Source organism: Theileria equi, chromosome 1, assembly GCF_000342415.1.
Source record: "Theileria equi strain WA chromosome 1, complete sequence".
NCBI lineage: Eukaryota > Apicomplexa > Aconoidasida > Piroplasmida > Theileriidae > Theileria > Theileria equi.
In genome coordinates this window covers 1709926-1736585 of record NC_021366.1, presented here as the reverse complement: position 1 = coordinate 1736585, position 26660 = coordinate 1709926, and the positions used below count along the sequence as shown (strand labels likewise).

The 26660-nt window shown below is 40.2% G+C and overlaps 9 protein-coding genes across 9 annotated transcripts; 3 read left to right on the top strand and 6 right to left on the bottom strand.

The window, feature by feature from the left end:
• Positions 1-271: 271 nt before the first annotated feature.
• Positions 272-6364, top strand: BEWA_026040 (hypothetical protein; the record flags this gene model as incomplete). The annotated part of the gene is made up of 1 exon (XM_004829364.1): positions 272-6364. The coding sequence occupies one exon, from the start codon at positions 272-274 to the stop codon at positions 6362-6364; it is 6093 nt and encodes a 2030-aa protein (XP_004829421.1).
• Positions 6365-7347: 983 nt separating this feature from the next.
• BEWA_026030 (signal peptide-containing protein) lies at positions 7348-7893 on the top strand (the record flags this gene model as incomplete). Its single annotated transcript, XM_004829363.1, has 1 exon — positions 7348-7893. The coding sequence occupies one exon, from the start codon at positions 7348-7350 to the stop codon at positions 7891-7893; it is 546 nt and encodes a 181-aa protein (XP_004829420.1).
• Positions 7894-8244: 351 nt separating this feature from the next.
• BEWA_026020 (hypothetical protein) lies at positions 8245-9750 on the bottom strand (the record flags this gene model as incomplete). Its single annotated transcript, XM_004829362.1, has 1 exon — positions 8245-9750. One exon carries the CDS (start codon positions 9748-9750, stop codon positions 8245-8247), a length of 1506 nt encoding a protein of 501 aa, XP_004829419.1.
• A 1537-nt stretch (positions 9751-11287) lies between these two features.
• Positions 11288-13991, bottom strand: BEWA_026010 (haloacid dehalogenase-like hydrolase family member protein; the record flags this gene model as incomplete). Its single annotated transcript, XM_004829361.1, has 2 exons — positions 11288-11958; positions 13808-13991. The coding sequence occupies 2 exons, from the start codon at positions 13989-13991 to the stop codon at positions 11288-11290; spliced, it is 855 nt and encodes a 284-aa protein (XP_004829418.1).
• A 1028-nt stretch (positions 13992-15019) lies between these two features.
• Positions 15020-16891, top strand: BEWA_026000 (hypothetical protein; the record flags this gene model as incomplete). The annotated part of the gene is made up of 2 exons (XM_004829360.1): positions 15020-16049; positions 16179-16891. The coding sequence occupies 2 exons, from the start codon at positions 15020-15022 to the stop codon at positions 16889-16891; spliced, it is 1743 nt and encodes a 580-aa protein (XP_004829417.1).
• An 851-nt stretch (positions 16892-17742) lies between these two features.
• BEWA_025990 (signal peptide-containing protein) lies at positions 17743-18366 on the bottom strand (the record flags this gene model as incomplete). Its single annotated transcript, XM_004829359.1, has 1 exon — positions 17743-18366. The coding sequence occupies one exon, from the start codon at positions 18364-18366 to the stop codon at positions 17743-17745; it is 624 nt and encodes a 207-aa protein (XP_004829416.1).
• A 690-nt stretch (positions 18367-19056) lies between these two features.
• On the bottom strand, positions 19057-19277 carry BEWA_025980 (hypothetical protein; the record flags this gene model as incomplete). The annotated part of the gene is made up of 2 exons (XM_004829358.1): positions 19057-19153; positions 19222-19277. 2 exons carry the CDS (start codon positions 19275-19277, stop codon positions 19057-19059), a joined length of 153 nt encoding a protein of 50 aa, XP_004829415.1.
• Positions 19278-19360: 83 nt separating this feature from the next.
• On the bottom strand, positions 19361-19743 carry BEWA_025970 (hypothetical protein; the record flags this gene model as incomplete). Its single annotated transcript, XM_004829357.1, has 2 exons — positions 19361-19423; positions 19453-19743. 2 exons carry the CDS (start codon positions 19741-19743, stop codon positions 19361-19363), a joined length of 354 nt encoding a protein of 117 aa, XP_004829414.1.
• A 682-nt stretch (positions 19744-20425) lies between these two features.
• BEWA_025960 (hypothetical protein) lies at positions 20426-26593 on the bottom strand (the record flags this gene model as incomplete). Its single annotated transcript, XM_004829356.1, has 1 exon — positions 20426-26593. One exon carries the CDS (start codon positions 26591-26593, stop codon positions 20426-20428), a length of 6168 nt encoding a protein of 2055 aa, XP_004829413.1.
• Between the last annotated feature and the right edge of the window lie 67 nt (positions 26594-26660).

The following is a 26660-nucleotide window of genomic DNA, read 5'->3' as shown; positions in this document are numbered from 1 at the left end:
TCCATTGATACACTCATAAACTCGGTGGAAGTTGATGATTGAATAGACGAACTAATTTCTACTGACGTGAGTGTTGACTGTACTACTGGCTACTGTATTTATACTCATCTTGTTCCGTGGATAGTCTCTCTGACAGTGAGCTACTTGTGAGGGAGGATGAATGTATGGATGAGTAGGGAGTAACTAAGGTACTGGTCTGCTCCCTTTGGTCGCATTGAGACTACTCATGGATCTCAGAGTTTTGAAAGGATTTTAATATATAAAAATATGGATGGCTACGCTAATAGATATTTCCAAGAAATGTCACGGAACATGCACGTGCTATATAAACCAGGAAAAAGATATAACAGCTAAAAGAGAAGACAATGTTACTCAACTGGATAAGTATGGACACTGTACCCACAACGCTGGGAGTAAACAGCTTGCATTATACTGGAAAACCATAAAACTTGAGACCACAAGTGGCATCTCATTCACCAAGTTACAAGCTGTAACGACATATTACCACAAACAATATGAGCTAGGAAGTAGTATAGGAAAACCTCTTCTCATAAGGGTAAAAGAAGGCAATGATGAACATTGGTATGAAAATGCTGGACATCATGCTCATAAAAAGTGGAGAAGAATTAATGAAGGTCAATCATATAAGTTTCTTCCCTCTGGTTCAAAATATCTAAAAGACAAACTTCAAGCACTAGCATGTAGTCTCTATGGATACCATCAAGTAGATATATACTATGGTTCAGCTTATATCTACCGGTGCCCAATTTGTAAAAAAAGGGTGAATGGTAATATTTCAGAGGAAAAGGCTCCAAATGGCATAACTGGATATACCAGATACAAACACAGTAATATAAATGAAAATTCTGTACTCGTATATAATGGGAATAAACTTGTCTACAGAAATCAACCGAAGGGTGGAAAGGCCCACTATCTTCAAATCCCAGTTGATCCATATAACTATAGTTACATAGGAGTCTACTATTGGGATGGTGATAATGATCGTAAGAATCCCCTCATAATCGAAATAGGGGTTAAGAATGGTACAGGTTCATTCTGGTTTGAAAATATTGGACAACCTGGTACAAAACATGAAAAATGGAGACCATTACATAAAGGAGACACCCTCCAAAATCTACAAAATATACTCGACGTTCTTAATTGTCTGTTTAACAGAGTTGTTCAGATAAAGTTTGGAGTAACAGGATGTCATAATCCCAAGTATGTTACTCTACACAAGACTAGAATTAAGAGTTTTTATAATGGAGTCATATATAATCTTCCCGGGTTTGCGGTCCATGAGTATACATCAACTGATGATTTCAAAGATAAACCATTTAACATATCTAAGTTTATTTTAGAAGGTAGAGATCATACTTTCCCGAAGGATGATCTTCCATTCAGGGATGTTATAAAACTTTCAGCATATGAATCAAGTTGTGATAATGGAAAACCATTTCTTATCTGTCTGGAATTTCATGGTAACAACGAAAGTAACTGGTACTTTAGAGAAAGGAGCGGGGATAGCTGGAAAGAGTACGGAACATTCAGGAATCAAAAACCAGGGGATGTAGGAAACAAGATAGATTCAGAATTGAAACAAATTAGAGCCGAGTTAAAGATAAATGCTTGCTCCTCACGTGTACTTTCAGATGGTATAAATCTCGGTATTAAAATAACACCCCAAAGCGGCCATGCTACCATGTATAGCAGTAGACAAACTTCTATAATTGTCGTTAAGGATCTCGATAATCCGGTGGAGGGTTTCTTTAGGAATACCCACAGGCCTGGTAAAACAGAACTTTTTACTGTAAATAAGAAGTTAATAGATGGAGATAGCATAGGATCAAGTCCGAAAGGTATTATAGATGTAAAGGATTTCTTTGTATATTTCTGGCATGGAGCTCCTAATACGCCAATCCTACTTGGAGTTAACCAGAAAGATCAAACAGAAACAAAATACTATGGTAAAAGTAGTAATCATGTAGGTCTAACTTGGATGACTGAGCAAGTTAGGGACCTGGAGGAACAACAGGCACTCGATCACCAAAACTGTCAACTTAACGACGCCATTCCTATAGAACTAACTAAACCAGAAGACTTCCAGCCATTCCACCTTGGTAAACTAAAGTCTAAATGTCTATCCACTAAATATCTATCTAAAATTCCATCCGGATCTCTCCCTCATGGAGCCAAAAAGGATTATAAAATAGAGGGATATCAAGTAAATGGTAAGACAAGGATCTCCCGAGTTACCTATGGTGATAAACCAACAAACATACTTCCTCCATATACTGAATATGGACCTACATTTAACATCTACCATTGGACTAGAAATTCTGGAGTACCTCTTCTAGTTGAGTTTAAGTCATCTACCGGAGATTCTACTTGGTACGAGAATCTTGGAGGTACTCCACCTTATACTAACTGGAAAAGGGTTGATGAAAAGGAGGTAAAGGGGTTCTATAAAGACAAAAATCCTAAAAATGACCTTACCGACAAATTTACAGATAAGCTCAATGAAGTAAACTGCAGAGTGAACAAAGTATTAAAACTTGACATATCAAGGACAGGTTGGAGATACTGCAACAGCAAGTGTAAGGATAAGAGAATAAGAGTTAGACGAACTGAGGAAAGGATCCGAGACTATACTAGTTATGAACACGTACCTATTATTCCAAACGAGAAAACTTTTACAATATCATCTATAGTTAGTTGGAATATTGAACAGAAGACTGACATTAATTTTCCTCTGGAAAAAGTTGAAAAGGTCACAGTGTACTTTGCAGATTGTAACCCTTACGCTCCTATTCTTGTCAAGATTGAAGATGGAACTAATAGGTGGTTAAAAAGAAAAAGGGAGAATGATGGATGGGAAGATGCTAGTGGAAATAATAATTTCGCAGATCAGAGTTATATTAGAGGGATTCTAGAGGAACTGAAAGGAAATCTATATATATGTGCTAAATCTGTAACACCACCATTTCCCAATGGAGACCAGAATTATGGGCAAGTACAACTATCAAGTGCTAATCACTGGGATAATGATGACCAAAATAACAATTTTGGTAGCATCGATGACGCTGACGTAGAAGAGTCGGAAGACGAAGGAGGATATTATGAAAGAGAAGACGGAGATGTATCACTCTTGGTTCCCACTATAAAAGCTCTAAAATCCACAAGTGGAATTATAATTGATATAAAACGTAACATTTCGGAAAAACAAAATGGATATGGCACATATATACCAAGGGATGGACTACCTATAAGCCTGGAAAAATCTGAGGATCCTAAAGGTTCTGGCTTCTTTAAGTTCAAACATACTTCAGCTACTGGGACATCTGGAGAGCCTTTCAAGGTTGAAAAGGTTATATACGGGGATAGTGGTCCAACAGTTGATGTAGGTGTAAATGGTAACAATAATAACATAAAACATCTATCGGTCTGGTATTGGGATGTAGACGGTAACATGAATAATCCTTTGTTTATAGAAGTGCGGAAAGACGACGGGAAATATGATTATTATTTTAACAAGGGACAATATACATGGAGCCCAGGTCAAAGATATAGAAATGAACCCATCACAAGTGAAGCCCTCGAGAAGGAACTGGATGACCTTAACTGCAGACTCAACCAAGCAGTTACCATGGATCTATCGGAGTCTAGGAAGAATGGACAGTATTGTTGTAATAAAAGGATTTCAATTTCTCACAATTTTGGTAAGACTGACAAGTCTGATTCCATGGAGTATTATGTTCATTCTATTACTCAAGGGAGTCAACTCGCAAAAATAAAGTATTACGCTTCCAGTGATACAATTAGGAAAAGAATAAATGCAGATGAAATAGAGTTTCCCATCACTGGTTCTGTTAGTGTCTCTGCATTCTACTGTGGAGGAAACCCAGTGCTTATCTATGTAAAAGGTAATGGACACAATGGAACGAATAAGTGGTATAAAAGGAAAAATAATAATGATCACGAAAGTAAGTGGGAACTAGTTCAGTCTGATCTAAAAAATATACAGCCAGGAGATGTTAGTAATCCGGAATGTGAAAAAAAGAACAAACTTGTGACGGTACTTAAAACTATTGGCTGTAATATTGAAAATTGTGTTCGGCAAATTTCATCTGGGAGTAGCCAAACATCCGTACAGATACAAGCCGTAGGTCAGTCCCAGCCTCTAATGTCAAACCCACCACAATTGACCATTGAGCTTAAACAAAAGCCAGAGAATGATGGTCCCATATATTATCCAGATAGTATTAGGAGGATTAAGGTCACAAGATCTTCCTATCCCCCTGACAAAGGATCTACTGCGAATTTCTACGAGTACAAACATGAGGACAACAGTGGAAAAGAATTTCCAGTAAAGGAGATCAAGGATGATGCTTACCAAAAAATACCAGGGATTTTAGAAGAGGGACAGGATGTCACCTCAGTTTCAGCTTATTACTGGAGGCATGAGAGTGTTAGTCCTGGCAAGAAGCCTAAGACAGCCCTGCTAGTGAAAGTACTAAAAAAGGCTCCAAATGGAAATAAGTATTATTCTAAAAATAAAGGTCGCTGGAATGAGTATCAACTTAGAGTCTCATCTGATGATAATCCTAGTCAAGCTGAGTTAGAGGTTCTAAATTGTGAGATTAACGATGTCGTTCAGATAGATGTCACAAAGACTGGTGGAGAGTATTGCCATAGTGGAGACAAGCATCTTGGTAATAGAGTCAAGGTTAAAGTAAGTGATGGCGGAAAGCTTGGAAACTACACTGCTTATGCTCACAGTCCATCTAATGGAGGAAGATTCAATATATCTGAGTTCAAGAACGGAGGTACTTCTATAACACTAAGTGGTATGCGCCAGCCTATAATGGGTGCTAATAAAGTCACTGTTTATTTTTGCAAGAGTGAAGTCAATGGTGGCACTACGGCAGATAATCCCCTCCTCATTTATGTGCCAGATTCTCCTACTGGAAAAAGCTGGTTTAAAAAGCCAGAGAGCAACGTAGCTAGTATTGTTCCTATTTGGAAAGAGGTTAATGACTTCAATGAAAGGAAAGAAAGTGATTATGAAGCCATTGTCAAAGTTCTTGATACCCTTGCTAGTAACTGTAAGCCTCCTTCTGTGACAATTGACATTTATAACAGATCTGAAATTGGACAGTATACTATTTATGGAGGTAACTCTTCTAACGTATACATAACTCCAAATTATAGTATAGCTGGGTTTACTGACTCTACCTACAAGGTATATGGTAGGAAGTACTTTACGCTCCAGAATGTAAATTATGAAGGTATACATACTTCTGGGATAGTGAATGGAACATCCACTGAGTTTGTCACTTCTGTGTCCGTATTATATTGGACCACTTTGGAAAGTAGACCAAAGGGTCCCACTGATCAGAGAGGTAGACCTCTTCTTGTAAAAATTACCAGGCATAACACTGATGGAGTACAATCTGCAGACCTTTATTATGAGAATATTGGAAAGGATGGAGACTTTTATTGGCAAACATCTACTATTGATACAGAAGACAAACTGAGAGAAAAGCTCCATCTCCTAAACTGTCTCCTTAACGGTGTAGTTACATTAGACCTATCATACGATGTATCTAAAAGAAAAGGTAAATGGTACTGTTGCACTTACCATAATGGATCTAGTACAAAGAAAATATACGCAAAGGAGGTAAATGTTTCTTGCCAAACACATCAGAACCAAACCTCTCTTGCAACATATAGACACTTCATGGGTGTTGAATCAAAACTAGCTGGCATAAAGTACAATGAAGATGAACAAGGTCAAGTGAAGAATATAACTTTTAAGGGGCTATCATTTCCAATTTTTGATGTGCAAACCGTATGTGCATTCTACTGTAACAATAACCCGGTGCTTATATATATCGAAGGTGGAACTTCTGGAGGCTCAGATGCTACTGGATGGTACAAGCAACGTCCTTCCAGTGATATTTGGGAAGAAGCCCCGGACAACCTAAACGGCATAAAACCCAGCAATTTCAGTAACCTTACATGTAAAAACGGCTTTAATGCACTTGTGGATGAACTAAAAGGGTTTGATGGATGTAAATACTTGAAAAAATGTTTTGATCCAGAGTCTCAAGATACTCCACCTTCTGCTCCTCCTGCAGTTGAACCTAATCCTCCTCCTGCTGCTTCTCAAGAATCTGATTCTACTGCTGAATCTCCTAAACCTCCTGCTGCTTTTGCTGGTGGAGTTGCTGCTACCGGTTCTGTACTATGGACAGCGTTTGGATCTACCTCTGGTACTCTTGCCGGAAGTGCTGCAACATTTTTTGGAGGATGGAAACTTTATAATCGCTATAGAGGAGATCCTTGGGTTCGACAGATTTAATGGGTGTCTATGGATGAATACTTAGGGAGACTAGGGAATCTGTACTGAGTAGTTGGTCTTAATTTGTTTGTTTGTTTTTGTTTCATGTTAGTTGTTTCTGTTCTTGTTGGGTCATTGCTTGTACTATGCTGTTAACCTCTCTTCCTTGGGCTCCCATAGGTAACTACTCTCCCTCCGGCTAAAGCCTACGGGGAAGTGTATACTCGCCCATTCGCTTCGCTCATGTAGTCTCCATTCTCACCTTGGCATGCAGCAGCTCTTTTAGCCTTTCAGGTTCTCCATTCATCTAATACTCATTCTTTTGGACTTTTCATTCGTACAGCTCTTTGAGATTATCCGGAACCGCCTGTTTAACTGCCTCTAGTAATATATATTAATTAAGCTACCCTGGGCGTATTTACTGCTGAGTGGACTGTGTAGCCTTGCAGATCCTCAACTTTTCACCCTCTCTAATATCATACTTATACGGAGACACTGGAGCTAGGTTTGTAATTATACTCTCAGTAAAGGAAGAAGAACGTGGAACTCATTCAGTTTAGAAGCTGGGCATTTGGACATCTTCCCAGTCTCTTCCTTCAGCCATCCCCGTTCATCCCAAAACAGAGGCGATTTGTGAACCATTACAACTGTCTATGTATGCCATGTACCGGGCTGGCGAATTTTGAGGTTAAGATTCCGGCCAAGAGTGTTATTTACCCCCACCATCTCTCGTTCCTGGGTTCGACTCCCAGTAGGCGAGTCTACAGCATTATTAAAGGAATAAGGGGACTTTTCAGCTCTGCCATATCTCACACTTTTGAGGCTTTTGATCTTCTTTCCATTGTGCTTTAAATGTAAGACGATAGAGGCGCATGCTCGTCGTTTCTTGCTTCAGCGGCCTATAGCTACTCCCCGTTCATGCTTACGTTTTTGCGATTTGGAGCTGTAATTCGTGCCTATATGAATAGTATAACTTTTATTTGGACGAATATAGAGTATAAAAGATGAAGGTTCTAGCTGTACTATTGGCGGTGTCTCTGGTAAGACTCTGCCGCTGTGGAGATGATGATGGCGCTAAAGGAGCATTAAAGGGGGCCTTCACAGAAACTCCCGAGGGTCTTTCTCCTGCTGAGACAACCACAGCCGTTACCCTTGATATTGCCAGTCCGAATCATACAAACTTGGATGTGCATACAAAGGACGGTGGTTGTTTTGAGTACAAGCTATACCTTCCAAAGGACACCTTTCGTATATCTTCAGTGAGTGATGGAGAAGAGGAACTTTGGAAGGCTGCCGGGGATAAAAACTGTGAAGTCGTGATATCATTTAGGAAGGAAGATCACGCCCTCGTAACCGTATTTTTAAGTGGTGGTAATAACGACCAGTCTAAATATTTTGAGAAAATTAGTGGAGCATGGAAGGAGCTAAAGAAGGAGGAATTGGATAAGAAGATAGAGGAGATGATAAAGTATATCACTTGTCAAACTCATACAGAAGTTCCTCAGGATGTTAGTGCTTCTATTATACTCGATCTTGCCAGTAGACAGTAGAAAATACTCTTTAAAAGATCATGCTAAAAGTCAGCGTTGATGCATCAGTCTCTCTTTTTAGTCCTTATTGGATGGAGCAGTAAACAAACTCCGGGGATTTAACATTTTAATGCAGTATACCAGAATACCGTAATTCGGTATCTTGTTCACACTCCCTTGGAGTGTGCACGTCTAACTAATGGTAGTCCCTTTTACACTTATAGAGTGATTAGTATCCTTCCAATGCATAGTTCTTCCAGGGACATCTTTAGGGACGCCAAGCCTGGACTATAAACTAACCGTAATACCGAGTACTAGAATAGCAAACAAATTAAAACTACAAAGTTGTAAAGACTGCATTAAGAAGTAAGCTTAGTGAAAAATGTATGTCCTCTCTAATCTGCAATTATCTTTAGAGGATTTCTTCTTGATAAATGGAAGGTCAAAGAAGGGATCACCCTCAGGTGGAGCATCTTCATAAACAATAAAGAGAAACTCCTTGTTAGTCTGAATCTCAGCTCTAACATTTCTAGTAAAAGCGCTTTTCATGGCTTTGCATGCTACTTTTGTAGTATTCCAGTACCAGAACCAAAAGGATCTGAGTCTGCCATAGTGTTCTGTAGGCCAGCTATTCAGGTCACTTTCATACTGTGAATATACCCTGAGGTATCCATCGCCCATGAAGGCGAAAACGACCTGTGTGAAGGAGTAAAGGCAGGTTGCAAATGTGTCCACCTTTGAGTTATTCTTTCTTTGTTCTGCCTGCCAACTCGCTCCGTTAGATCCTACAACTCTCAATACTTGTGCTGATAAATCATATGATATAGTAAAAACAGCAAGAACCCAGATGTTGTTTCTCAACTGGTGTGATATAGAGCAGTAGGGATAATGCAGACCTATGAGGAATAAGAGTGCACATGTTATCTCCACAACGAAAAAAACCCATGCACAATGCCAATATTGGTCGCCTCCAGTCCATTTCGTACTGGGAGATATACTACATTTTTTTAAAGCCACTATTGTGAGAGGTGGTATGGCACTGATGATTAAAACTGCCATCCCAATTTTATACCCTCTTTCAGCTCCGATAAGCTTGTAAGGTGCAACGGCAGGGTAAAAGGCATTTTGGAGACTGTATCCTAATGCAATCATGAGGATTGGTGACAATGCTCCACTCAGTTTAAGTTTGTCTTCACCGCCATCACCCACACCCCCGCCTCCGCCAGGGGTAGTAGCAGTACCATTATACGCTGCGGACCAAAGAATTGCAGAAACAACAGCTATAACTATTGAGAGTATCTTTTGCCATACAATTAACCAATAGTATGTATTGGATAGTCTGAAACGGTTAAATATCTCCAGAAATATAATGTGAAACAAGGACACAAAAATACCAGACGTAGGAAAAGAAACAAGAAAATAAGACATTTGTTTGGATCCAACCTTTATGTTACTTACAAAAGACAGACCATTCAATAATCCTACGGTAACTGTAAACCAGTAATAAAACGTAATGTAACCCTGTTCACCACCCATCCAGAATATAAACAAGGCAAGGACATATGTCATTGCATCTGACCAACGTAACACTGTAGAAACCTTATCCATATGTTTTCCTACACCAATGTCATAAATGGTCATCAATGTGTTCCCTGCAAAGGTTGATATCCTGTACGAGATGATGAACCTATTGATGTAGAGACCAACAAGACTGGACGGAATTCGAAACCTTGAGGCTGCAAAGTTACCAGCAGATATGGAAAAGTGCGAAAACAGGTATATGGCAAAGCCTGAAAAGTATGCCGCGGCATTCTTCAAGCCATTGTTCTCATCCCCCTTCTTTTCCTCACTCATTTCGACCAGAGGTTGTGATGACATACGAGCTTGATCGATTTACTACCGCGTATTCGTCTTCATTCTTGTTTGAATGATTGTCTATTTGCGATAAGACAAAGAGGAACTCCTGTTCCTCCGGGACCTTTTGGGATTTCTAAGCCACATTAAACAACAGTGAAATGCGACCAGATATACCGAAAGTATTTCCCATCAGACAACAAGAATAAGCGATTACCGAGGAGGAATGGAACCCAGGAAGAGGATATTCCAGACCCCATAGATATATCGTCTAACCGGGCAAAGACAAATAATTCTACATTTTCTAATGCGTAATCATAATTTCCATAATTTTCTACCTGTAAATCCCACTCGTTCTTCCAAAGGTGTGCTCATTTAGCCTCTATATCTCCTCTAGACTGGGCGTGTCTAATCTCTCACATTCTTCTCTACATTCATTATTCCAAGTATATTTGGCCATTAAGATGCGTAAGAACTTTGTGTAAAGTATGAGTTTGTATCTTGACTACCGGTTATCCTACGGGGAACACATTCTTCCTGTCTCTGGATAGGTGTCTACCATTCCAGTAGACCCTCACCTCATTCTCCAGAGCATCAAGAGTCTGTCAATTAGCCTCCACTGTTAAGCCGTACTTGGCATTCTCTATGCACTAACATGTTGTACAGGTTTACTATGACAGAGTAGATTCAAGCCTAGTAGGTATAAGAGCCCAGAGATTGTCTAGAAGAGACTTGCTTACCTCCTTTAAATAGTGTGTATAGGGACCAACCAGTACCATTTAACTGCATTAGTAGAGTGTTTGTAGCTTACATATATGGATAACCTGTACCATTTTTGAGTATACATGTTCCACCTCCTTTAAATGTGAAGTTATCTCCACACTTCAGTATACAAACTACGTAGCATCTTAAAAGTTTCTCCAACACTCTCTAATATAGCAGGCTTACTATCACTATCCTCTACTCCACTGTAAGATAGAGTGGATGCAAATAGGTATCAATATCCTTGTGGTTAGAACACCGGTTCTGACTCCATCTCATCTTTAGCCATCAATAAGAGCCTTGTATATACTCTCCGTTGAGAGTCCATTGTAGATTCACGGTCCATGGAATGTTAGTCATCAATCTCAGTCATCATTCAAACATCTTCCTGTACTAGCCTTCTAACTATATCTAAATCAGTGTATTAGTCACTCATAAGCTTATCCTATGCTATCCTTCCACTGAGATGTGTAAGGTGTCTCCTGTCTAACTACTCATTTCACACATCCTATAAACATCCTACTCAATTATTTATACTGAATGGAGATTATGAGCGGAAAAGTGGTGGGTTTAGAGAGAATCTTCCTCTGGCTAAGAAAATAATGGAGATTAGTGGTGATAATTATCCCGACTTACGACATCGTCTCTTCCTCCTACCATGCGTTATATAACCATACCAGAGACATTAACAACATCTACACTGATAGTGACTAGTCTCCTAAATTATTGCGCAGTCCACCTCTTAACTGCTTAAACATGTATAGTAAAACTGCATTAATTAGTCGATGTGGTAGAGCAATCAGAGCCCATATGTGAGTTTGAGGGCCTCTGCAACTGCTCCTTGGTCACAGGTTTTGTCCAGCACAATCTTTGCATGCTTCTTAACTTCATCTGGTGCATTTGCTACCGCAAATGAGACATTGCAAAACTTCATTGCCTCTATATCATTATGACCATCCCCTATGAATCCGCAATCTTTTGGAGAGATACCATAGTTCTCCATGAGTTGATTAATACCGAGAGATTTATTCAGATCAAGTGGCGAGATCATAAACAAGTTATTATGTAACATAAATGCATTAAATCCTACATTTTTTCTAAGGTTGACAAGCAAAGAAGGATCACTATATATCATTATCTTTATTATATCAAGATTCAAAATTTCATCAAGCGTTTTAACTTGAGTGGCTGGTAATTCATTTCCTTTTAAAATAGTTTTTATCCAGGGATCAGTATCAACGAGTGAATACGAATCATCCCGTTGGAAGAATATCACTCTATTCAGGGAATCTTCGGGAAGAAATCTAATAAAATCGTTCAAGAAATGTCTTGATAATACATTCATATACAAGGCATCTTTATCACCATATACGAATACTCCGTTTTCGTAAACACCTGGGCAGCCATTATATCCTGTCTTTTTCACAAAATCATTTCCAACAAGACTCAGTGTAGAATCCAAGGACCTACCTGTAAATATAGTGTGTGTAAAATGATAAATGTATGAGAGAATAGAGTACAAGAATGGGATTAAAAGTGTAACAAGAGAGGAGTCTAGAAGGAAGAGTGTCTCATGGTCCTAGTATTGCCTATTGGCAGGTAGGTAGTCTACAGACGAGCAATTAGTCGTGCGATTAGAGCAGGTCCCTTCCATACAGCGAGACCACCCAACCCAGCCGTCGTTAGACTACTTCCACCGATCTTTAGGGTATCCGTAAGTGCAAGAGGAAGTGAAGAACTTGCATTAGGTGGATCGGGAATGTGTATCTTCTTAAGAGCTACAACTATCTGTTTTAGTTCATCTTCATTAAATTCTGTTGTTTGGTCATCAGATCTAACATATTTAAACCATGAACCGTCTGTAATAAGCGATCTGTTATAATATACATTCTTCCGATCACCCTTGCTCACTAGTCCTACCAATAAAAGTTTCTTCTCGTCTAAAGAGTCACTCCCATGGTAGTATGCTATTACATTCTCAAGAGGTTCATCAGAGCTTATACCTTTTAACGTAGTGTTGCCACCGTGTTTAACTGCTTGAAGTTTGAATGTCTTATTTGATTCAGTATATGTAAATTTGTAGAAGCCAGAACCAGAAGGGTACTCAGTACTACGAACATTGAAAGTAAGAGTACTATCCTCAGGCCGGTATGCACTACTATCTGACCGAGAAACATCTATTGTAACTTTTTGGGTAGAGAGTTTCTGGAGAAGGTTCTGAATATTGGAAGGAATTTTTTCCTCAGTAGCCGGAATCTGGGTTAGGCTATCTTCATTCTTCCAAACATTTTCCCCAATGTATTTACTAAACCATTTACTTACTGGACTAGAAATGTAAAAAAGCAAAGGAGTTCCAGAAGACTGAGGATAAAAGTATACGCTAATACCAGTGATATCCCTTGAAGCCGGTATTCCTGTCTGCTCCACATCTCCAACAAAAAATTTGGAGATGGAGTACTTAGAGATGCTATCTATAGTATGCCAATAATTAGAGAGTCCTGAGGGTGTCCTTGGTTGTACAGAAATTTCCACGTCGCACGTTGGTACCAAACACCTATAACTATTTTTATTGGTAGGATGTTGTGAGAGGTCAACTTGATGGGCCTGATTTCTTTTACAGTTCTGTTCATCTAACTTCTGTCTGAGAGTAGTAGATGTTATATGTTTCTCACTAGTCCAAGTACTGCTATCGCTAGTACCATAGTACTTTTCATCATCACTAAGCTTAACAAGTAGAGGGTTTGTGTACTCAGCATCTTTGTCCCAAAAGTAGACAGTTACAGTTTTATGAGTTACAGCACCGGATAATCCATTAGTACCATCATTTTTATACGTTATAGCTTTAATTGCGTTACCATTGTTTGGCTTGTGTTCACATTTTATATATCCTTCCAAGCCTTTAGGATTTTTAGTCTCAGTGACAGTTACCTCGTCGTTTGAGGCACTACCGTAATTGTATGTATATTCATTTGCTACACCAGTTGGACTAAGTGTACTAGGGTTGTGTCCAATGTCAATAGTAACACCATTACCAGACATGCTACATCCTCACTCACTAGTATACTACATTAGTCTCTCTCATGGTACCTCTAACTCCATGCTATCCTCCTATCATTTCTCCATCCTACTCTACCATCTCTCAACTGGTGTGAGCAGAGTGGTCGGTATGGATGAGCTAGTTACTAATCCGTAAAACACCTTCTACAATGTCCCTGGAGATCATCTCGTCTTTATGCTTGCTCCCTTCAACTGCAACCTCTAGTCCACTTTGTTCATCCCATACTTGAGACTCCATATCTAATCTGCATAAGATTCTTACTTGTACAAAAGAATGGCGTATAGCCCTTCTTCCTGACCTCTGCAAAAGCTTCAACATTCTTCTCCCATGCCTCCTCGTTGCCCGTATAAAACGTCCCGTCTATATCTATTCCAAAGTACTTTGGAGGTTCTTCTGGCTTTACAAACGACGGAGTTTCGGTAATACTTGTAGAATCGCTCTCCATCTGTTTGTTGCCATTCTCTTCCGCTTTCCCGTCGGAATCGCTACACTCGGAAAGCACACAAAGACAGATGAGAATGAGTGCAATGTTTGCCCTCATGTGCGTGAATAGAGTCTTTGAATTTGAGGAGAATGTGTAAGGACTTCTTCCTTCATCTGGGGTGGGAAGAATGGTCCGTTTGGATTATATTCCATATCTAGCAGCGTATTTAACAGCGAGTATAACTCTGTAATTCCTTCTAGTTGGCAATTCTCGGCATATAATGCATCTGCAGTGCGCGTGGGAGGAGGAAGGACTCGTGGAGGTGTGTATCCTTCCATCTCTTTCAGGAATGTATTGACCGTTTTTCGAGCGTCTTCCTTTGTGTTATGGGTAGATTTATGGTAGGGGATGTGGAAAGTGCTCATTTGACTTGTTGCAGGTCCAGTGTGTTGATCCTTCTCCTTCTTCCCTTGGTTTGCTCAGGCTCCCCGATGTCGCCATATGCCGCCGCTAACGGGTACCAAATGGGTGAAGTGCGCTCTCTAGAGACTCTTAATACTGATGGATTACTTGGCAGTGTGAAGGAGCGGATGACCAAGGGCTTAGCTGGAGGGAGAATGGGCAACCATAATGCGCATCATGAATGAGATCTACCGACTATGTATTGCTACAAGTCTAAAGTTATAGGGGAAGCATGTACAAGAGAACTCTTATAAAACGTGAAAATGCACCAAATGAGACATCCGTAGTAGAACGACAAAATTGGACCGTCATGAGTGTATCTCCTGCATGGGTTTTGGCTCTCTAGATTCTAACTTTCGGGGGTCCAGAGGGTGTATATACCTCATGATTCATCTTCAGTCAACATTCACCGTTGTACACTACCCATTTGGTATTCATCCATACTGACCAGTCTGCTCACACCAGTTGAGACATGAATGGAGTACTACTACTATGGAAGAATGGATGAATGAATGAGTTAGGATAGAGGGGGGAAAGTGGAGGAACCATTGGGAAATATCACTGAATAAGGATGGAGGGATGGATAAATGGTCACATGGGATGTACATGTAGATATCAGCAAGGATACTGTTGGTCGTAAAGATGGAGTCTATAAGAGTGGTAGTAAATACTACTATAAAGGTTCCTGCAGGTGTACAATCACTCTCAGGAAAGAAGTGGAACCGGAAATAGATTCTCAACATGAGGGAAAGGAAAAACTAGAAAAGTATAAGTTTTATTACCATACAATTCCAGACAATTGGGAGTGGTGGTTTATCTATTATCAACTTAAGAAGGTTGAGCACAATGGCGTTGCACAAAGTGGATTAAATACAAGAGGTGGTCTTAACAATTATAGGGAGGTACGTGTAGTATACTGGCTAAATGATAAGGCTAATCTCTTCCCATTAATTGTTGGTCTGGATTCAGGTAATGTAACCTATTATAAGCGAAAGAATGAGACTACCAGCGAGTGGGAATGGGCTGATATTTTGCATCCAGCGGATTTATCAGACTACAATAGAGTGCTAGGTGAACTCAACACAAAATTTAATGATGTTGTGATAGTCAATCTACATGCTAGAGATGGACAGAAGTACTGTGGTCATCCTTCCAAAGATGAATTTAAAACTCCTACGAAGGGCTCTGAAAACTGTTTTCAGAATGAAACCTCCCTTATTGCCATAACAGTTTCACAGATAAATGGCACAGTTCCTAGTGGCTTTAAATGTCTTAAGCACTCTCCCTCTGAAAGCAATATGAAAATGAGGGTTTTAAGTACATACCATAAGACATCCTTCATACAATTTAATGAGTCCATTGTAGCCACAGAATATGAATCCGTAAATGCTTATTACACATCGAGGAGTAGGAATGCTAAACCTTTGTTATTAGAGTTGTCAAATGGATCGGATCAAGGACAAGCATCAAAGCTTTATACTCTTGGAAATAAGGGTAAATGGATGCCTTCAAACTTATCCAAAGATAATCTTACTCAGGTACTTGATTACCAAAACTGTACACGAAATAATACTGTTGTGGCAAACCTATCTAACAAGGGAGGTAGATATTGTTGCGGTATGATTAGACATAATAAAATTCAAGTCTACCAGCATACTAAAAATGTGCCTGATGGATACAGTTCATATACACATTTTCAAATGAAGGGCGAAACTAACTTTAGTTTTAATGTTCACAGGTTTACAGATGGAAGTAATACCCATACATTTACTAAACCCTCTAATAAGATTACCGGGATTTACGTTTACTTCTGTAACAATGATCCCAGCAAGCCATTATTACTATATGTGAACAAAGGACCTAGATATGGAGGCGCATGGTTTAAGAGGACTGTTGGAAGTGACACTTGGATAGACAGTGGTCTGGATTCTCTGCAAGGCCAGACACCAAGTTCTCCTAGTATAACGCAAAACATTGGAGGTATACTCTACAACATTTGCAAGAATCTCAACATTAACTGTAAACATAAAGCTAGTGCCTCTCCAGTTCTTGGAGCCCCTCCAGGTGGTCTAGGCTCTGGTGGTTCTAGCGGTTCTGGAGGCAGTAGTGGAGGATCTGGATCTTCTGGTGGCGCTAGAGAAGGACAAGGTGCTGGATTTCAAGGAACTCCTGTAGAACCTGGTGAAAAAGGTGATAGAGGATCTGCTGGACCTAAAGGAGAAGCTGGTGAACTGGAAGAAAGGGATGAACAGGAGGGTGAAGAAGATGAAGTAGAAAAGGAAGTTGATGATGGTACTGAACAGGCTGATTCACCGGGCATTGGTCAGCAAATAGTCGAGTTTTTTAAATCTCCTGAGAAAATTGGAACACTAGGAGGCTTTGTTGCACTAGGAACCATAGTTGGTCTAGTAAAAAAGTTTGGGGGTACTATACTCTCATTTATAATCGCTCGTCTCTGAAATACTCTTCTAGAATGCTCCCTCTATACTACTCTCTTGTTGGTATACTGGAATGCTAGAACTTATGCGGATTTTTGGATCCCATGGGCTTTTACGCACATAGATTTTGGGGATCTTCAGACCTAGAAGCAGTGCTTCTCCGACGTTTTATCTTATTCCTCCTCTCTCAGGCTCTTCCTTTTTGTCCAAGCTTCCAAGGAATATTCCAAAGAGATCTTAACGTAGTAGATTCAATGCAAGATTTTGTTGAGGTTCCATACATGCGTGCTTCTCTAGTTTATATAAGAACGAGTAGAGGTGGATTGTTCTCTTGATGAAGAAGAAGAAGCTATGGATAGTTTCCTGAGAATTCAACTGACCCATGTATAAAGTGTGTATATGGAGAATGTTGTGGTAAGAGTTATGATGTCTGATTGTAGCTACTATTCACCATCTTGGTGCTTTAAATTCTTATCAGCATTCTTCACCAACTTTATCAAAGGACCTTGTAGCTGCAACAGAGTCCATATAATACCATCCACACGAGGAGAGTTTGTGAATCCAACAGGCTTTCTAGATGGCCAAGCGCCTCGTCTGTCTTTCCGATCTTCACTATTCCTTGCCATTTAAAAGCTTAGATATAGAAACCTATATTAGGGATGACGTGTCTTATTGCATTCCCGGTAAAGGAATAGTGGAAGGACTTATGCAGTAGTCTCTTCGGATGAACAGCGTCTAGACAAGTATCCTGAGGAGTGTCACTGATCGATCCCGCAGATTCTTCAATAATCTCTCTAATACCTTGGATCTTCTGATCAGAGTCCTCCTACCCTCCTCCTCAACTATAGCAACCAAATTTTCTCTTGTACCTTTTACCCTTGCAATGGGCACCCAAGGTTAGCAAAGTTAGGTTCTCCAGCTGAACCTACTTTTTCGTTCACATGTTTAGCTGGACCTGCACCTGAACATCCTCCCAATGGACATCCGAGGCTAGCAAAGTCAAGCTCAGCAGGTTCCTGTGAACCTCCTACAGTCTCCTCTGGCAGACCTCCAGGTACTAGCTTCTCACCAACAGTCACCAAAAACTCCTTCATTGAGCGAAGTTTAGTTTCAAATTCCAACTTGTCCACAGTCTTCCATGCTCCACCAACTTTCTCAAAACAAAGGGTCACATCATCGACACCTTTTGTATAGACACTGAGAAGAGAGGGATGACCTTCCTTGGAGAATAGATAGGCACCGACAGACTTTTTACCTTGACCCTTCCATACAGCAGATGCTCCATCTACTATAGCTGATACAACAGATCCCTCCTTTGGAACAAAAGCCTTGTGACCCACTCCATAGATCTTATCATCGCCCAGAGAGAATGAGGAAGAGTCTGGGTTAGAGAGGTCAAGAGTGACAGTTACAGCCTCTTTGCGGAGACTACCGTTACCTTCACAGTGGCAGAATCCAACTAGACATACAGTCAGTAGTACTGAGAGGACATTCATTTTGTAGAGTCTTGTTTGTGAGAATAAGAACTAAAGTCTTAGTATAGGCGAAAATGTTAGCGTAAAGAGAAGAGAATAGAAATGGAATCCAGGAATGTGGAGACTGATGGTGGGGGTAAATAACACATAATGCAGGCATTTATTCCTCCTAATACACAGCCCAGTAGACTACTTGCTGTGCGTATATAGTCACAATAATGCCCATAATGTTAGATTAACCTCCATACTTGGACATAGCTGAAGGAAGAGGTCCAGAAGATGCCAAAGTAATTACCCTACCAATTGACCCAGTTATTCCTCTTCTTCCTTACGTTCAGTATTTAGGTTAGTACTTCCCAGGGTATCTTGTATCGCAACCACTTTATCCTCCCACAGTCTATAGTATCATCTGCAGAGAGATGGGTGACTGCTGTATCTCGCTCTTAAGGGGTCCAAAGAGCTACTGTTCGTCCTGTAGATACTTCTACCTCCTACTCTTCAAGTAGCACAACATGCTTCATTCTCATCACTAGCGTGTCTTCTCCTGATTCTTCTATACATACCGTAGTTAGACAATAGGTTGTACATAGTACTCTAGTTGGCTTTCCGTGGTTATCTCCAACCGTCCCATAGCTTCCTCCTGTATTGCATAATCTTCCACCTTCCCTCTTTGTTAGATTAAACATGCGGCAAAGATTGAGAGATGGGCGTTTATGTGAATGCAAATTTGTTTTCTGGCAATTCTAGCTCATGTTTGAGCAGCTCCTCACGGTTCGCAGGCACCTTGTGGAACTGTTTATTGTAACTCCTAAAAGATAAAATGCACAAGTTTCAAGTGCTCTAATTAAAACAGCCGCCAACAGCCTTAAGGCTAACCTTTGGGTAATAATTACAAAAACATGCAAACCAACTCCACAATAGTGCATGATCATTTAAAACGACAAGAATGGAAAGATGTAACCTTACAAATGCTTGTATGTGTTTGAAAGTGGAATCTGAATTTAAATCCTTTATCTCATGAGTTTGCAAAGAGTTTCAACATCTTCACCAATAGACAACCTCGGAATTGCACAGAGACCTTTTTAGCAGTAAAGAAAAATAAATTACCCTTGCATAGTCACTTAGTGTGAGTAAGCCGCGTATCAAGTGTGCAAATGGCCAAACTGATTTTTTATTGAGGTAAATTTGACAGCCTGGCTCGCACATATCGAGCACATTTTGTACAATTCTAAATATGGCATAAATCTTTAGGTCATTGTGACCACATTCATTTAAAATGGCAGAAATTGTGGAAAAGGATAAATCAACCTGCCTCGTTGTACCTGCAACTGCGTTTATACATGTCGTTACTTTTCTAGAAATTGCGATTCTGTATGGTTTATATTCCATGTTATTCATTACATTATCGTATATATTCTTTAGAGAATTGTAATCTTCAAGATAGGCATCATTTCAGCGAGAGATAGATTCGGAAATAGCCTATTGGCGCAAAACACTGAAAGTACTTTATACTCATCGATCTTGTCGAGGAACAGTTTACAAGGCAACTCAAATCATGTGAACCCTTCTCTGTCATATCCATTGGTGATGGCTCCGAAGAAAGAGAAGTGTGTATGAAACTCATTGGAATATTTAGAAACCAAGCATGGACATTCAAAACCTCAAGTTCTTGAACCAGCCAAGCTACGGATGTCTCACGCTACAGCATGTACTGATGAAAAGGTCGTTTCAAAACTTCCTAGACTAGACACTTTAACTCTGAACAGTATGTCGTTTGATAGCATCTTTAGTTGAAATCTTATTCGATAATTTTAAACCAAATTCTCTACATGCATATCTACTGTCTTGATGAAGAAGGGAGTTGTATGTGCTCTCCGTTTTCGTGAAGAGATGAGTGATCAAGTATTTTTTATTCTCTAACATATTAGCTGGTAGGTCACGGGACCGTTACCACTGCATTATCTGTGGCACTAGTCTTTACTAGTGCTTTAAATGAGACATTTTGCTGCATGTGCGAGCATGGTTTTGTCTTGTGTTTGAACGCAGATTTGCGTTTATGAAAATATGAAAATTCTCCAAATTAGGTCTCCTTCATTTCTCCATACTTTTGATCGAATTCGTCTTCATTTAAACTCTTCCATTCACTGCCATTCTTCTCAAAGTATCCAAGTGTCAACTTGTGGTCTTTCTTTGTGCAAATGTTGAGGAGAGCCAAATCTCCCTTTGAGTGAATGTTCAGGACTAGGAGCTTTTCACCCCCTTCAGCGGTCCATACCTCTGCTCCATCCTCTGAGATTCTTTCAAAGCTCTCACCTTTGAGAACGTAAGATTTTGAGTGGACTCCATCCCGAGTTTCATCATCCACCAGGTCAAGTGAGGAGTCTATAGCAGAGAGGTCCAGAGTTTTCACCTCTATAGCAGGTTCACTGGGGGATTGTTCTAGGGCATTCTCTTTAGGCTCAGGCTCTGTAGGTATATCCTCGGTGGGTTCAGAAGCTTCCAGTTCATGAGAGTTAGTAGGTGAAGTCTCTTGAGCGTTTTCTTCTGGGATATCTTCCGACGTGGACTCACTTTTTTGTTCACTAGGGCCAGTTTGTTCAGACTCTGGGGATACTACATCCATAGAACCTTCCGATTGTTCGGTCTCTTGTATAGGAGATGTTTCAGGACCTTTAGATTCTTCGGAAATCTGCTCAGATTCATTGTCCTCTACCTTGACATTATTCACAGGATCACTTGGCATAGTTATGGAATTAGCATCTTCTCCTTCACCTGACGGTAATGGCTCGTTCTCAACCTTTCCTGTATCTACAGAGTCGGTAGGTTCTTGAGACGATCCATCTACCATAGCTTTAAACCTCCTATCAAACTCCCCTTCAGTCATGCTTTTCCATTCTCCGTCAGAAAATTCAAATGAAGCATCATCTCTTTTACCATATTTCCTTTTGCTTAAATAGAGGATTTTTTGTCCATCTTTGGTGTAAAGCTCACAGGATAAGCATCTCTCGTCTTTATCTTCCGAGGCTTTCCAGAGTGATACTTCACCGTCCCTAACTTCCTTGACAACGTAACCTGGTTTTGGGGAATACGAACGAGTAGGAACTCCAAGGAAATTTACACTAAATATTCTGCATTCATTTGTATCTTCTTCATTCTTCAAGTCTATAACAGAGTTTCCCTTGTATTCCGTGATAATCTTCAGTGAGTTTATCTTTTCGTTTATATTTCCATTGAATTCTGACCATCCGTATAACCTACCAGTTGTATAGTTCATGCATGTTACACCTGAGGAACCCCTCTTCCAGACCCTAACAAACTGAAGTTTCCCATCACTTTTGAGGTAGACCTTAGCATATGCCAATTCTTCATTCTCTCCAGCTTTAGCTGTCCATATTGTAAACCAAGATTCTGAAATTTTAGTCACTGTCACACCATCCTGTGGAAGGACCAGTTTAATATGGTTGTCATCATGGTAGTAGTCGAAGGACTGATAGATTGAGTCGTCAGGTTTTGTTAACTTCAAAGTTGCTGATCCACTAGTTTGATCCAAGGAAAGAGTTGAGGCTGTACTAGTTGTAGAGATTGTGCTCGCTGTAGAATCTCTACGGTTTTGTATCCCAGAACTGATTGATGTTCTGCTTCCCCTAAGCTCAGAAGAACCAAGACTATGAGATTCCTGACCTAAAGATCTCTCATTCGAATGGTCATTCCATTCAGTACTATTCTCAAAGGACTTTGTCTGTGTGTTCCCATCTATATCCAGAGGAGGAGTACTTTCTTCTCCCTTCTCAGAGGCTTCTACAACATTACGTTTATCATCTCCATTAGAAAAGTCTACCTTAGAGTCATCTGGACTGGCAAGGTCTAGTGTCTCGGTAGCAGGTTCAGATGGTACCACCTCAGGTTCCTCGTTGGTATCGGCATCTGGTTGAGAATCAGAAGTAGCTTGTTCGGTCTGTAATTGTTCTTCAGAATGATCACTACCGGACTCTTGAGGAGTTTGTTCCTCCTGCTCGACAGTGGCTACTTCAGTAGGACTCTCATTAGACTCACTGCTTTGATTAACATCTTGACTAGCAGAATCATCAAACCCAGATTGCTCGTCAGAGTGAGTCGTAGAATTTTCAGATTGATCCTCAGTGTTATCCTGAGGTACCTCAGGATCTACTGCTCTAAGGTCATCTAGTTTCTCGTTAAACGGTGTCTTTACTATACCCTTCCACTCTTCACCATTCTTTTCAAAGAATTTATACCACCTTGAACTATTCTCCACCACAATCATTTCTAGAATCTCTTCAGTTCCATGCTTATAAATAATGCAAGAAAGGCAATAGTCGTCAAAGTATCCATCATGCCTTCCAATGGTTCCCGATGTATAAATAGGTTTTGAAGAACTCCACAAAAGGCCACTTCCATCCTTTACTTTCTTGACAAGATGGCCAGGTTTAGGAAAGAAATGCTTGGTAGTAACTCCTAGTAATTCCGCTTCAAATATGCTACATTCATTAGTACTATTGGCCAAGGAAAAATCAAGTTCAAAGTCTGATATATAATCTGCAGGATCCCTCAAGCTCCTCATCTTGGCATCTTTGTCATTACAAGATACCCATTTACCATTCTGGAGTTCAAGATAGTACTCTTTAGAAGCACCAGACATCTTAGTTACTAGAAGGACCAGTTCAGGGTTACCATCTTTGTTAAGATATGTCTTGGTATATTGGAATGCCTCACCAGAGGAAAGAGTATAAACCTCTTCAGTGCTATTCATTAGCTTTGACACAGAAACACCTTTATTAGGGACCATCAGCTTCATAGAATTACCAGCAAAGGTGTAGTCGAAGGATTTGCATAGTAATCTATTAGGATGAGAGATATTTAGAGAAATATCCTTTCCAGATTCTCCAATCAATGCCTTTGCTTTCTCATAAAACTGATCCTTCTTGAGCTCATTCCATGCTCCATCCAGTTTCTCAAAGTATCTAGACTTAGTACCACTACTCTCAACTTCCAAGTAGATAACTTTGGTAGTATTCTTAGCATAAGATTCTACAAGAAGACACTTTTCATATCCAGAAGCTGTCCAAAGTTGAGCCTCTCCATCCACAACAGTAGTAATCTTGGAAGTATCCTTCGGAGTATATGTAGCCTGCGATAGTCCATTACCAGAGCGGTCACCTATATGTACTTTTGACTGGTCAGGATTAGAAAGATCAAGAGTAGCAGGAAGTGCATGCTTATACTTATTCTTTAGAGCTTCTAGCTTACTCTTGTGAGTCCCTTCTTTACCATTCTTCCACTTACTACCGTCAAGGTATCTGTAGACCTTTGAATTCTTATCAGTGGAAATTATAGCCAATGCTGGATTCTCCTCATTAAAATATATCAGAGCCTCCACCAGGTTTGAAGATTTACCAATTCTCACTTTACCAGACCATATCTGCTTCTCATCATACTTGACTTTAGTTACCTTATCAATTTTAGGAGTCAGTTTAAGAATCTTAACATCTTCCTCTGCCTCCTCTACATCGAATAGGGTAGAGTCGACTTTGGAAAGGAAAGGGCTTACAGAAGCAGGCTCTTCCTTGGGTTCTACTGGAGTATATTCTTCAGTGGTATCTTCTTGCTTAGAATATTCATGAACCTCTAGTACATCAGATACAGCCTCTTCACCTTTTAACTCATTCTCTTCATCAGTCTGTGTCTCCGGAAGTGCTTTCTCCTGACCTTCTACACTGTCCTCCGGCTTAACTTCATTACTTACAGATTCCAGAGAAGCTTCTGGAGACTCTTTATCATCAGTAAGAGGTTCGCTAGGAGATACCATAGTAGAATCTGAAGCGTCTACGGAAGGCTGTTTAGTCTCCATCCTTTTCATATCATCAAGCTTCTTCTTGTATTCTTCCTCTTTGCTAATGTCTAGAACATCAAGTGTTACTGGATTAATCTCTGTAGTTTCAGCTGCTTTTGTGGAGTCATCAGTTTTTGTCTCGTTCCTATCCTCAGTCAAACGTTCATCTAGAGTGTCTGCATGGTCGATCTTTTCGGATTCCATTTCTGTATTTACATCTAACTTTGTCTCATTGGGTGCAACAGAGTCTAGAGTAATGGGAGGGGCTGGATTTGGACCATCTTCCACAGCAGAAAGTTCGGGGAGATCTTCGACAGGAGATTCTTTCCCATGATGCTTTACCGGACTTTCCACATCTTGTGTCTCTGGAAGTACTTCCTCTAGTTTGACATCCTCTACATTTGTAGCATCTGGTAAAGCTAAAAGGTCTACTAGTTCCTCTTCTTTATCATTAGATTCTGCGGGAGGGAAAGTAACCTCTACTGGTTCTTCTGTTCCGCTATCATCATTATCTCCTAGCGAAGGTGAGTGTTCAGTAGATTCTTCCACCTTATCATCGGTTTGCTCCGACTCTGGTTGTTCCTGAACTACCTCCTCAGTATTGGATGCAGATTCAGAAGCTTTTGGTTCCTCATCCCCTTCAGGGGAGCCTTCATCATCATCATTAGATACCTCTGGTAAATCTGCAGATTCTAGAGTTCCGTCATGGAGTTCTTCAGGTGGAACATTGACATGGTCATCTGTAGATCCTTCATCAGCGTCTCCCAGTGAGGGCGAGGATTCAGTAAGAGTCTCGGCGGTCTCTTCAGGATGTGAATCTTCTAGAGAGACTTCATTCTCAGGTTTAGTTAACTCAGATTGTTCAGAGATATCCTTAGCTACTGGCTTGGGATCCTCTACGGGAACCTCTTCAGAATGATCTTGAGGAGTAACCTCTGGGTTGTCATCTTTGGAATCTTCTGGTACCTCGAATCCTTCCACCTGTTGAGTTGATGGATATGCTACTTCTTGGAGGTCTTCAGTGGACTGTAAAGGCTCAGACTCCTGAAGCTCATTCACCTCTATAGGTTGCTGATCTACGGGGTCACTTGAAGAAACGGCAGTCTGTTCAGTATCTTCAGTTGGTGATGGTTCTGCAGCGGTACTTGGAGAACTTTCAGGTGGGATATCTACAGATTCTTGAGGATCCGCAACTGGTCCAGCTGCATACTCATTCGACTGCTGGTCATTCTCTTCAGTCACCTCCTTAGGTTCTATGGAAGTAGTATCAGCAGATGTTTGGCTTGCTGTAACTTGCATATTCTTGTACTTTTTGTTAAAGTCATCCTTCTCTATGGAGCTCCACTTTCCATCCACCTTTTCAAAGTGTTTGTAATCAGATTTGTCTCCATCCTTTATAAAGAGAGAGAGTAGATGATTACCATTCTTGGAGTATACGGCACAAGATGTGCATCTCCCAGGACCGTCAAAGGTCCACAGAACATCCTCGTCATCCTTGACTTCCTTGACAAGGTACTCTGGCTTTGGCAAATGAAAACGTGTTGGTACATTCAGAAGTTCAACATCAAGAACTCTGCATTCATCTGTCTCTTCTTTTTCTAAATCAATGGACATATCAGTCTTGCCAGCTGGAACGACCTTTAGAGCCTTCATCTTTTCAGCGTATTCTAGTGTACATTTCCACTTCGTTCCATTCTTAGCAAAGTAGTTGTATTTTATATCTGAAGAAAAGTTGCTTGTAATAAGGATGAGTCCAAGTTTCCTGTCCTTATCAAGATATAACTTGGAGTACTCGAACCTTTCTCCCTTTTCAGGAGTCCAGACAGTCTCACTTCCTCTAACGATCTTTTGAACAGAGACGCCCTTCTTGGGAACAATAAGTTGAGTTAAATTATCATCATGTGTATACTCGAAATATTCGAGGTTTGATTGATCTACTCTAGAAATATTCAGGGTATCTTGTTCCAAAGTAGTAGATGAAACGGGTGGATTTTCTTCGGGTTCACCAATAGGTTTATAGTCCTCCTTCAATACTTCTAGTTTCCTTTTATGTCCATCCACATTATCACTCTGCCACTTCTTACCATTATGGTACCTGTATACTGTGGATTCAGTACCACTAGTACTCTTTGTGTTTATAACAGCTAGAGTGGGTTGGTCATCATTAAAATACATCAGAGCCTCCAGTAAGTTTGATTTATTAAGGAACCCAGCAGACCAAACATCCTTTTCATCATACTTGACTTTAGTTACCTTATCACCTTTAGGGGTGAGTTTGAGAACCTTAACATAATCTTCCTTGGTTTCCTCCACATTGAATAGAGTAGAATCAACCTTGCAATCACCTCCACAGTGGCAGAGTCTTACCAAACACACTGTCCATAATACAACTAGAACCATCCTGCCATATGGAGACTGAGAATATAAAGGAAGAAGAATGTGTAACGCTGATGATTGATGGGGTAAT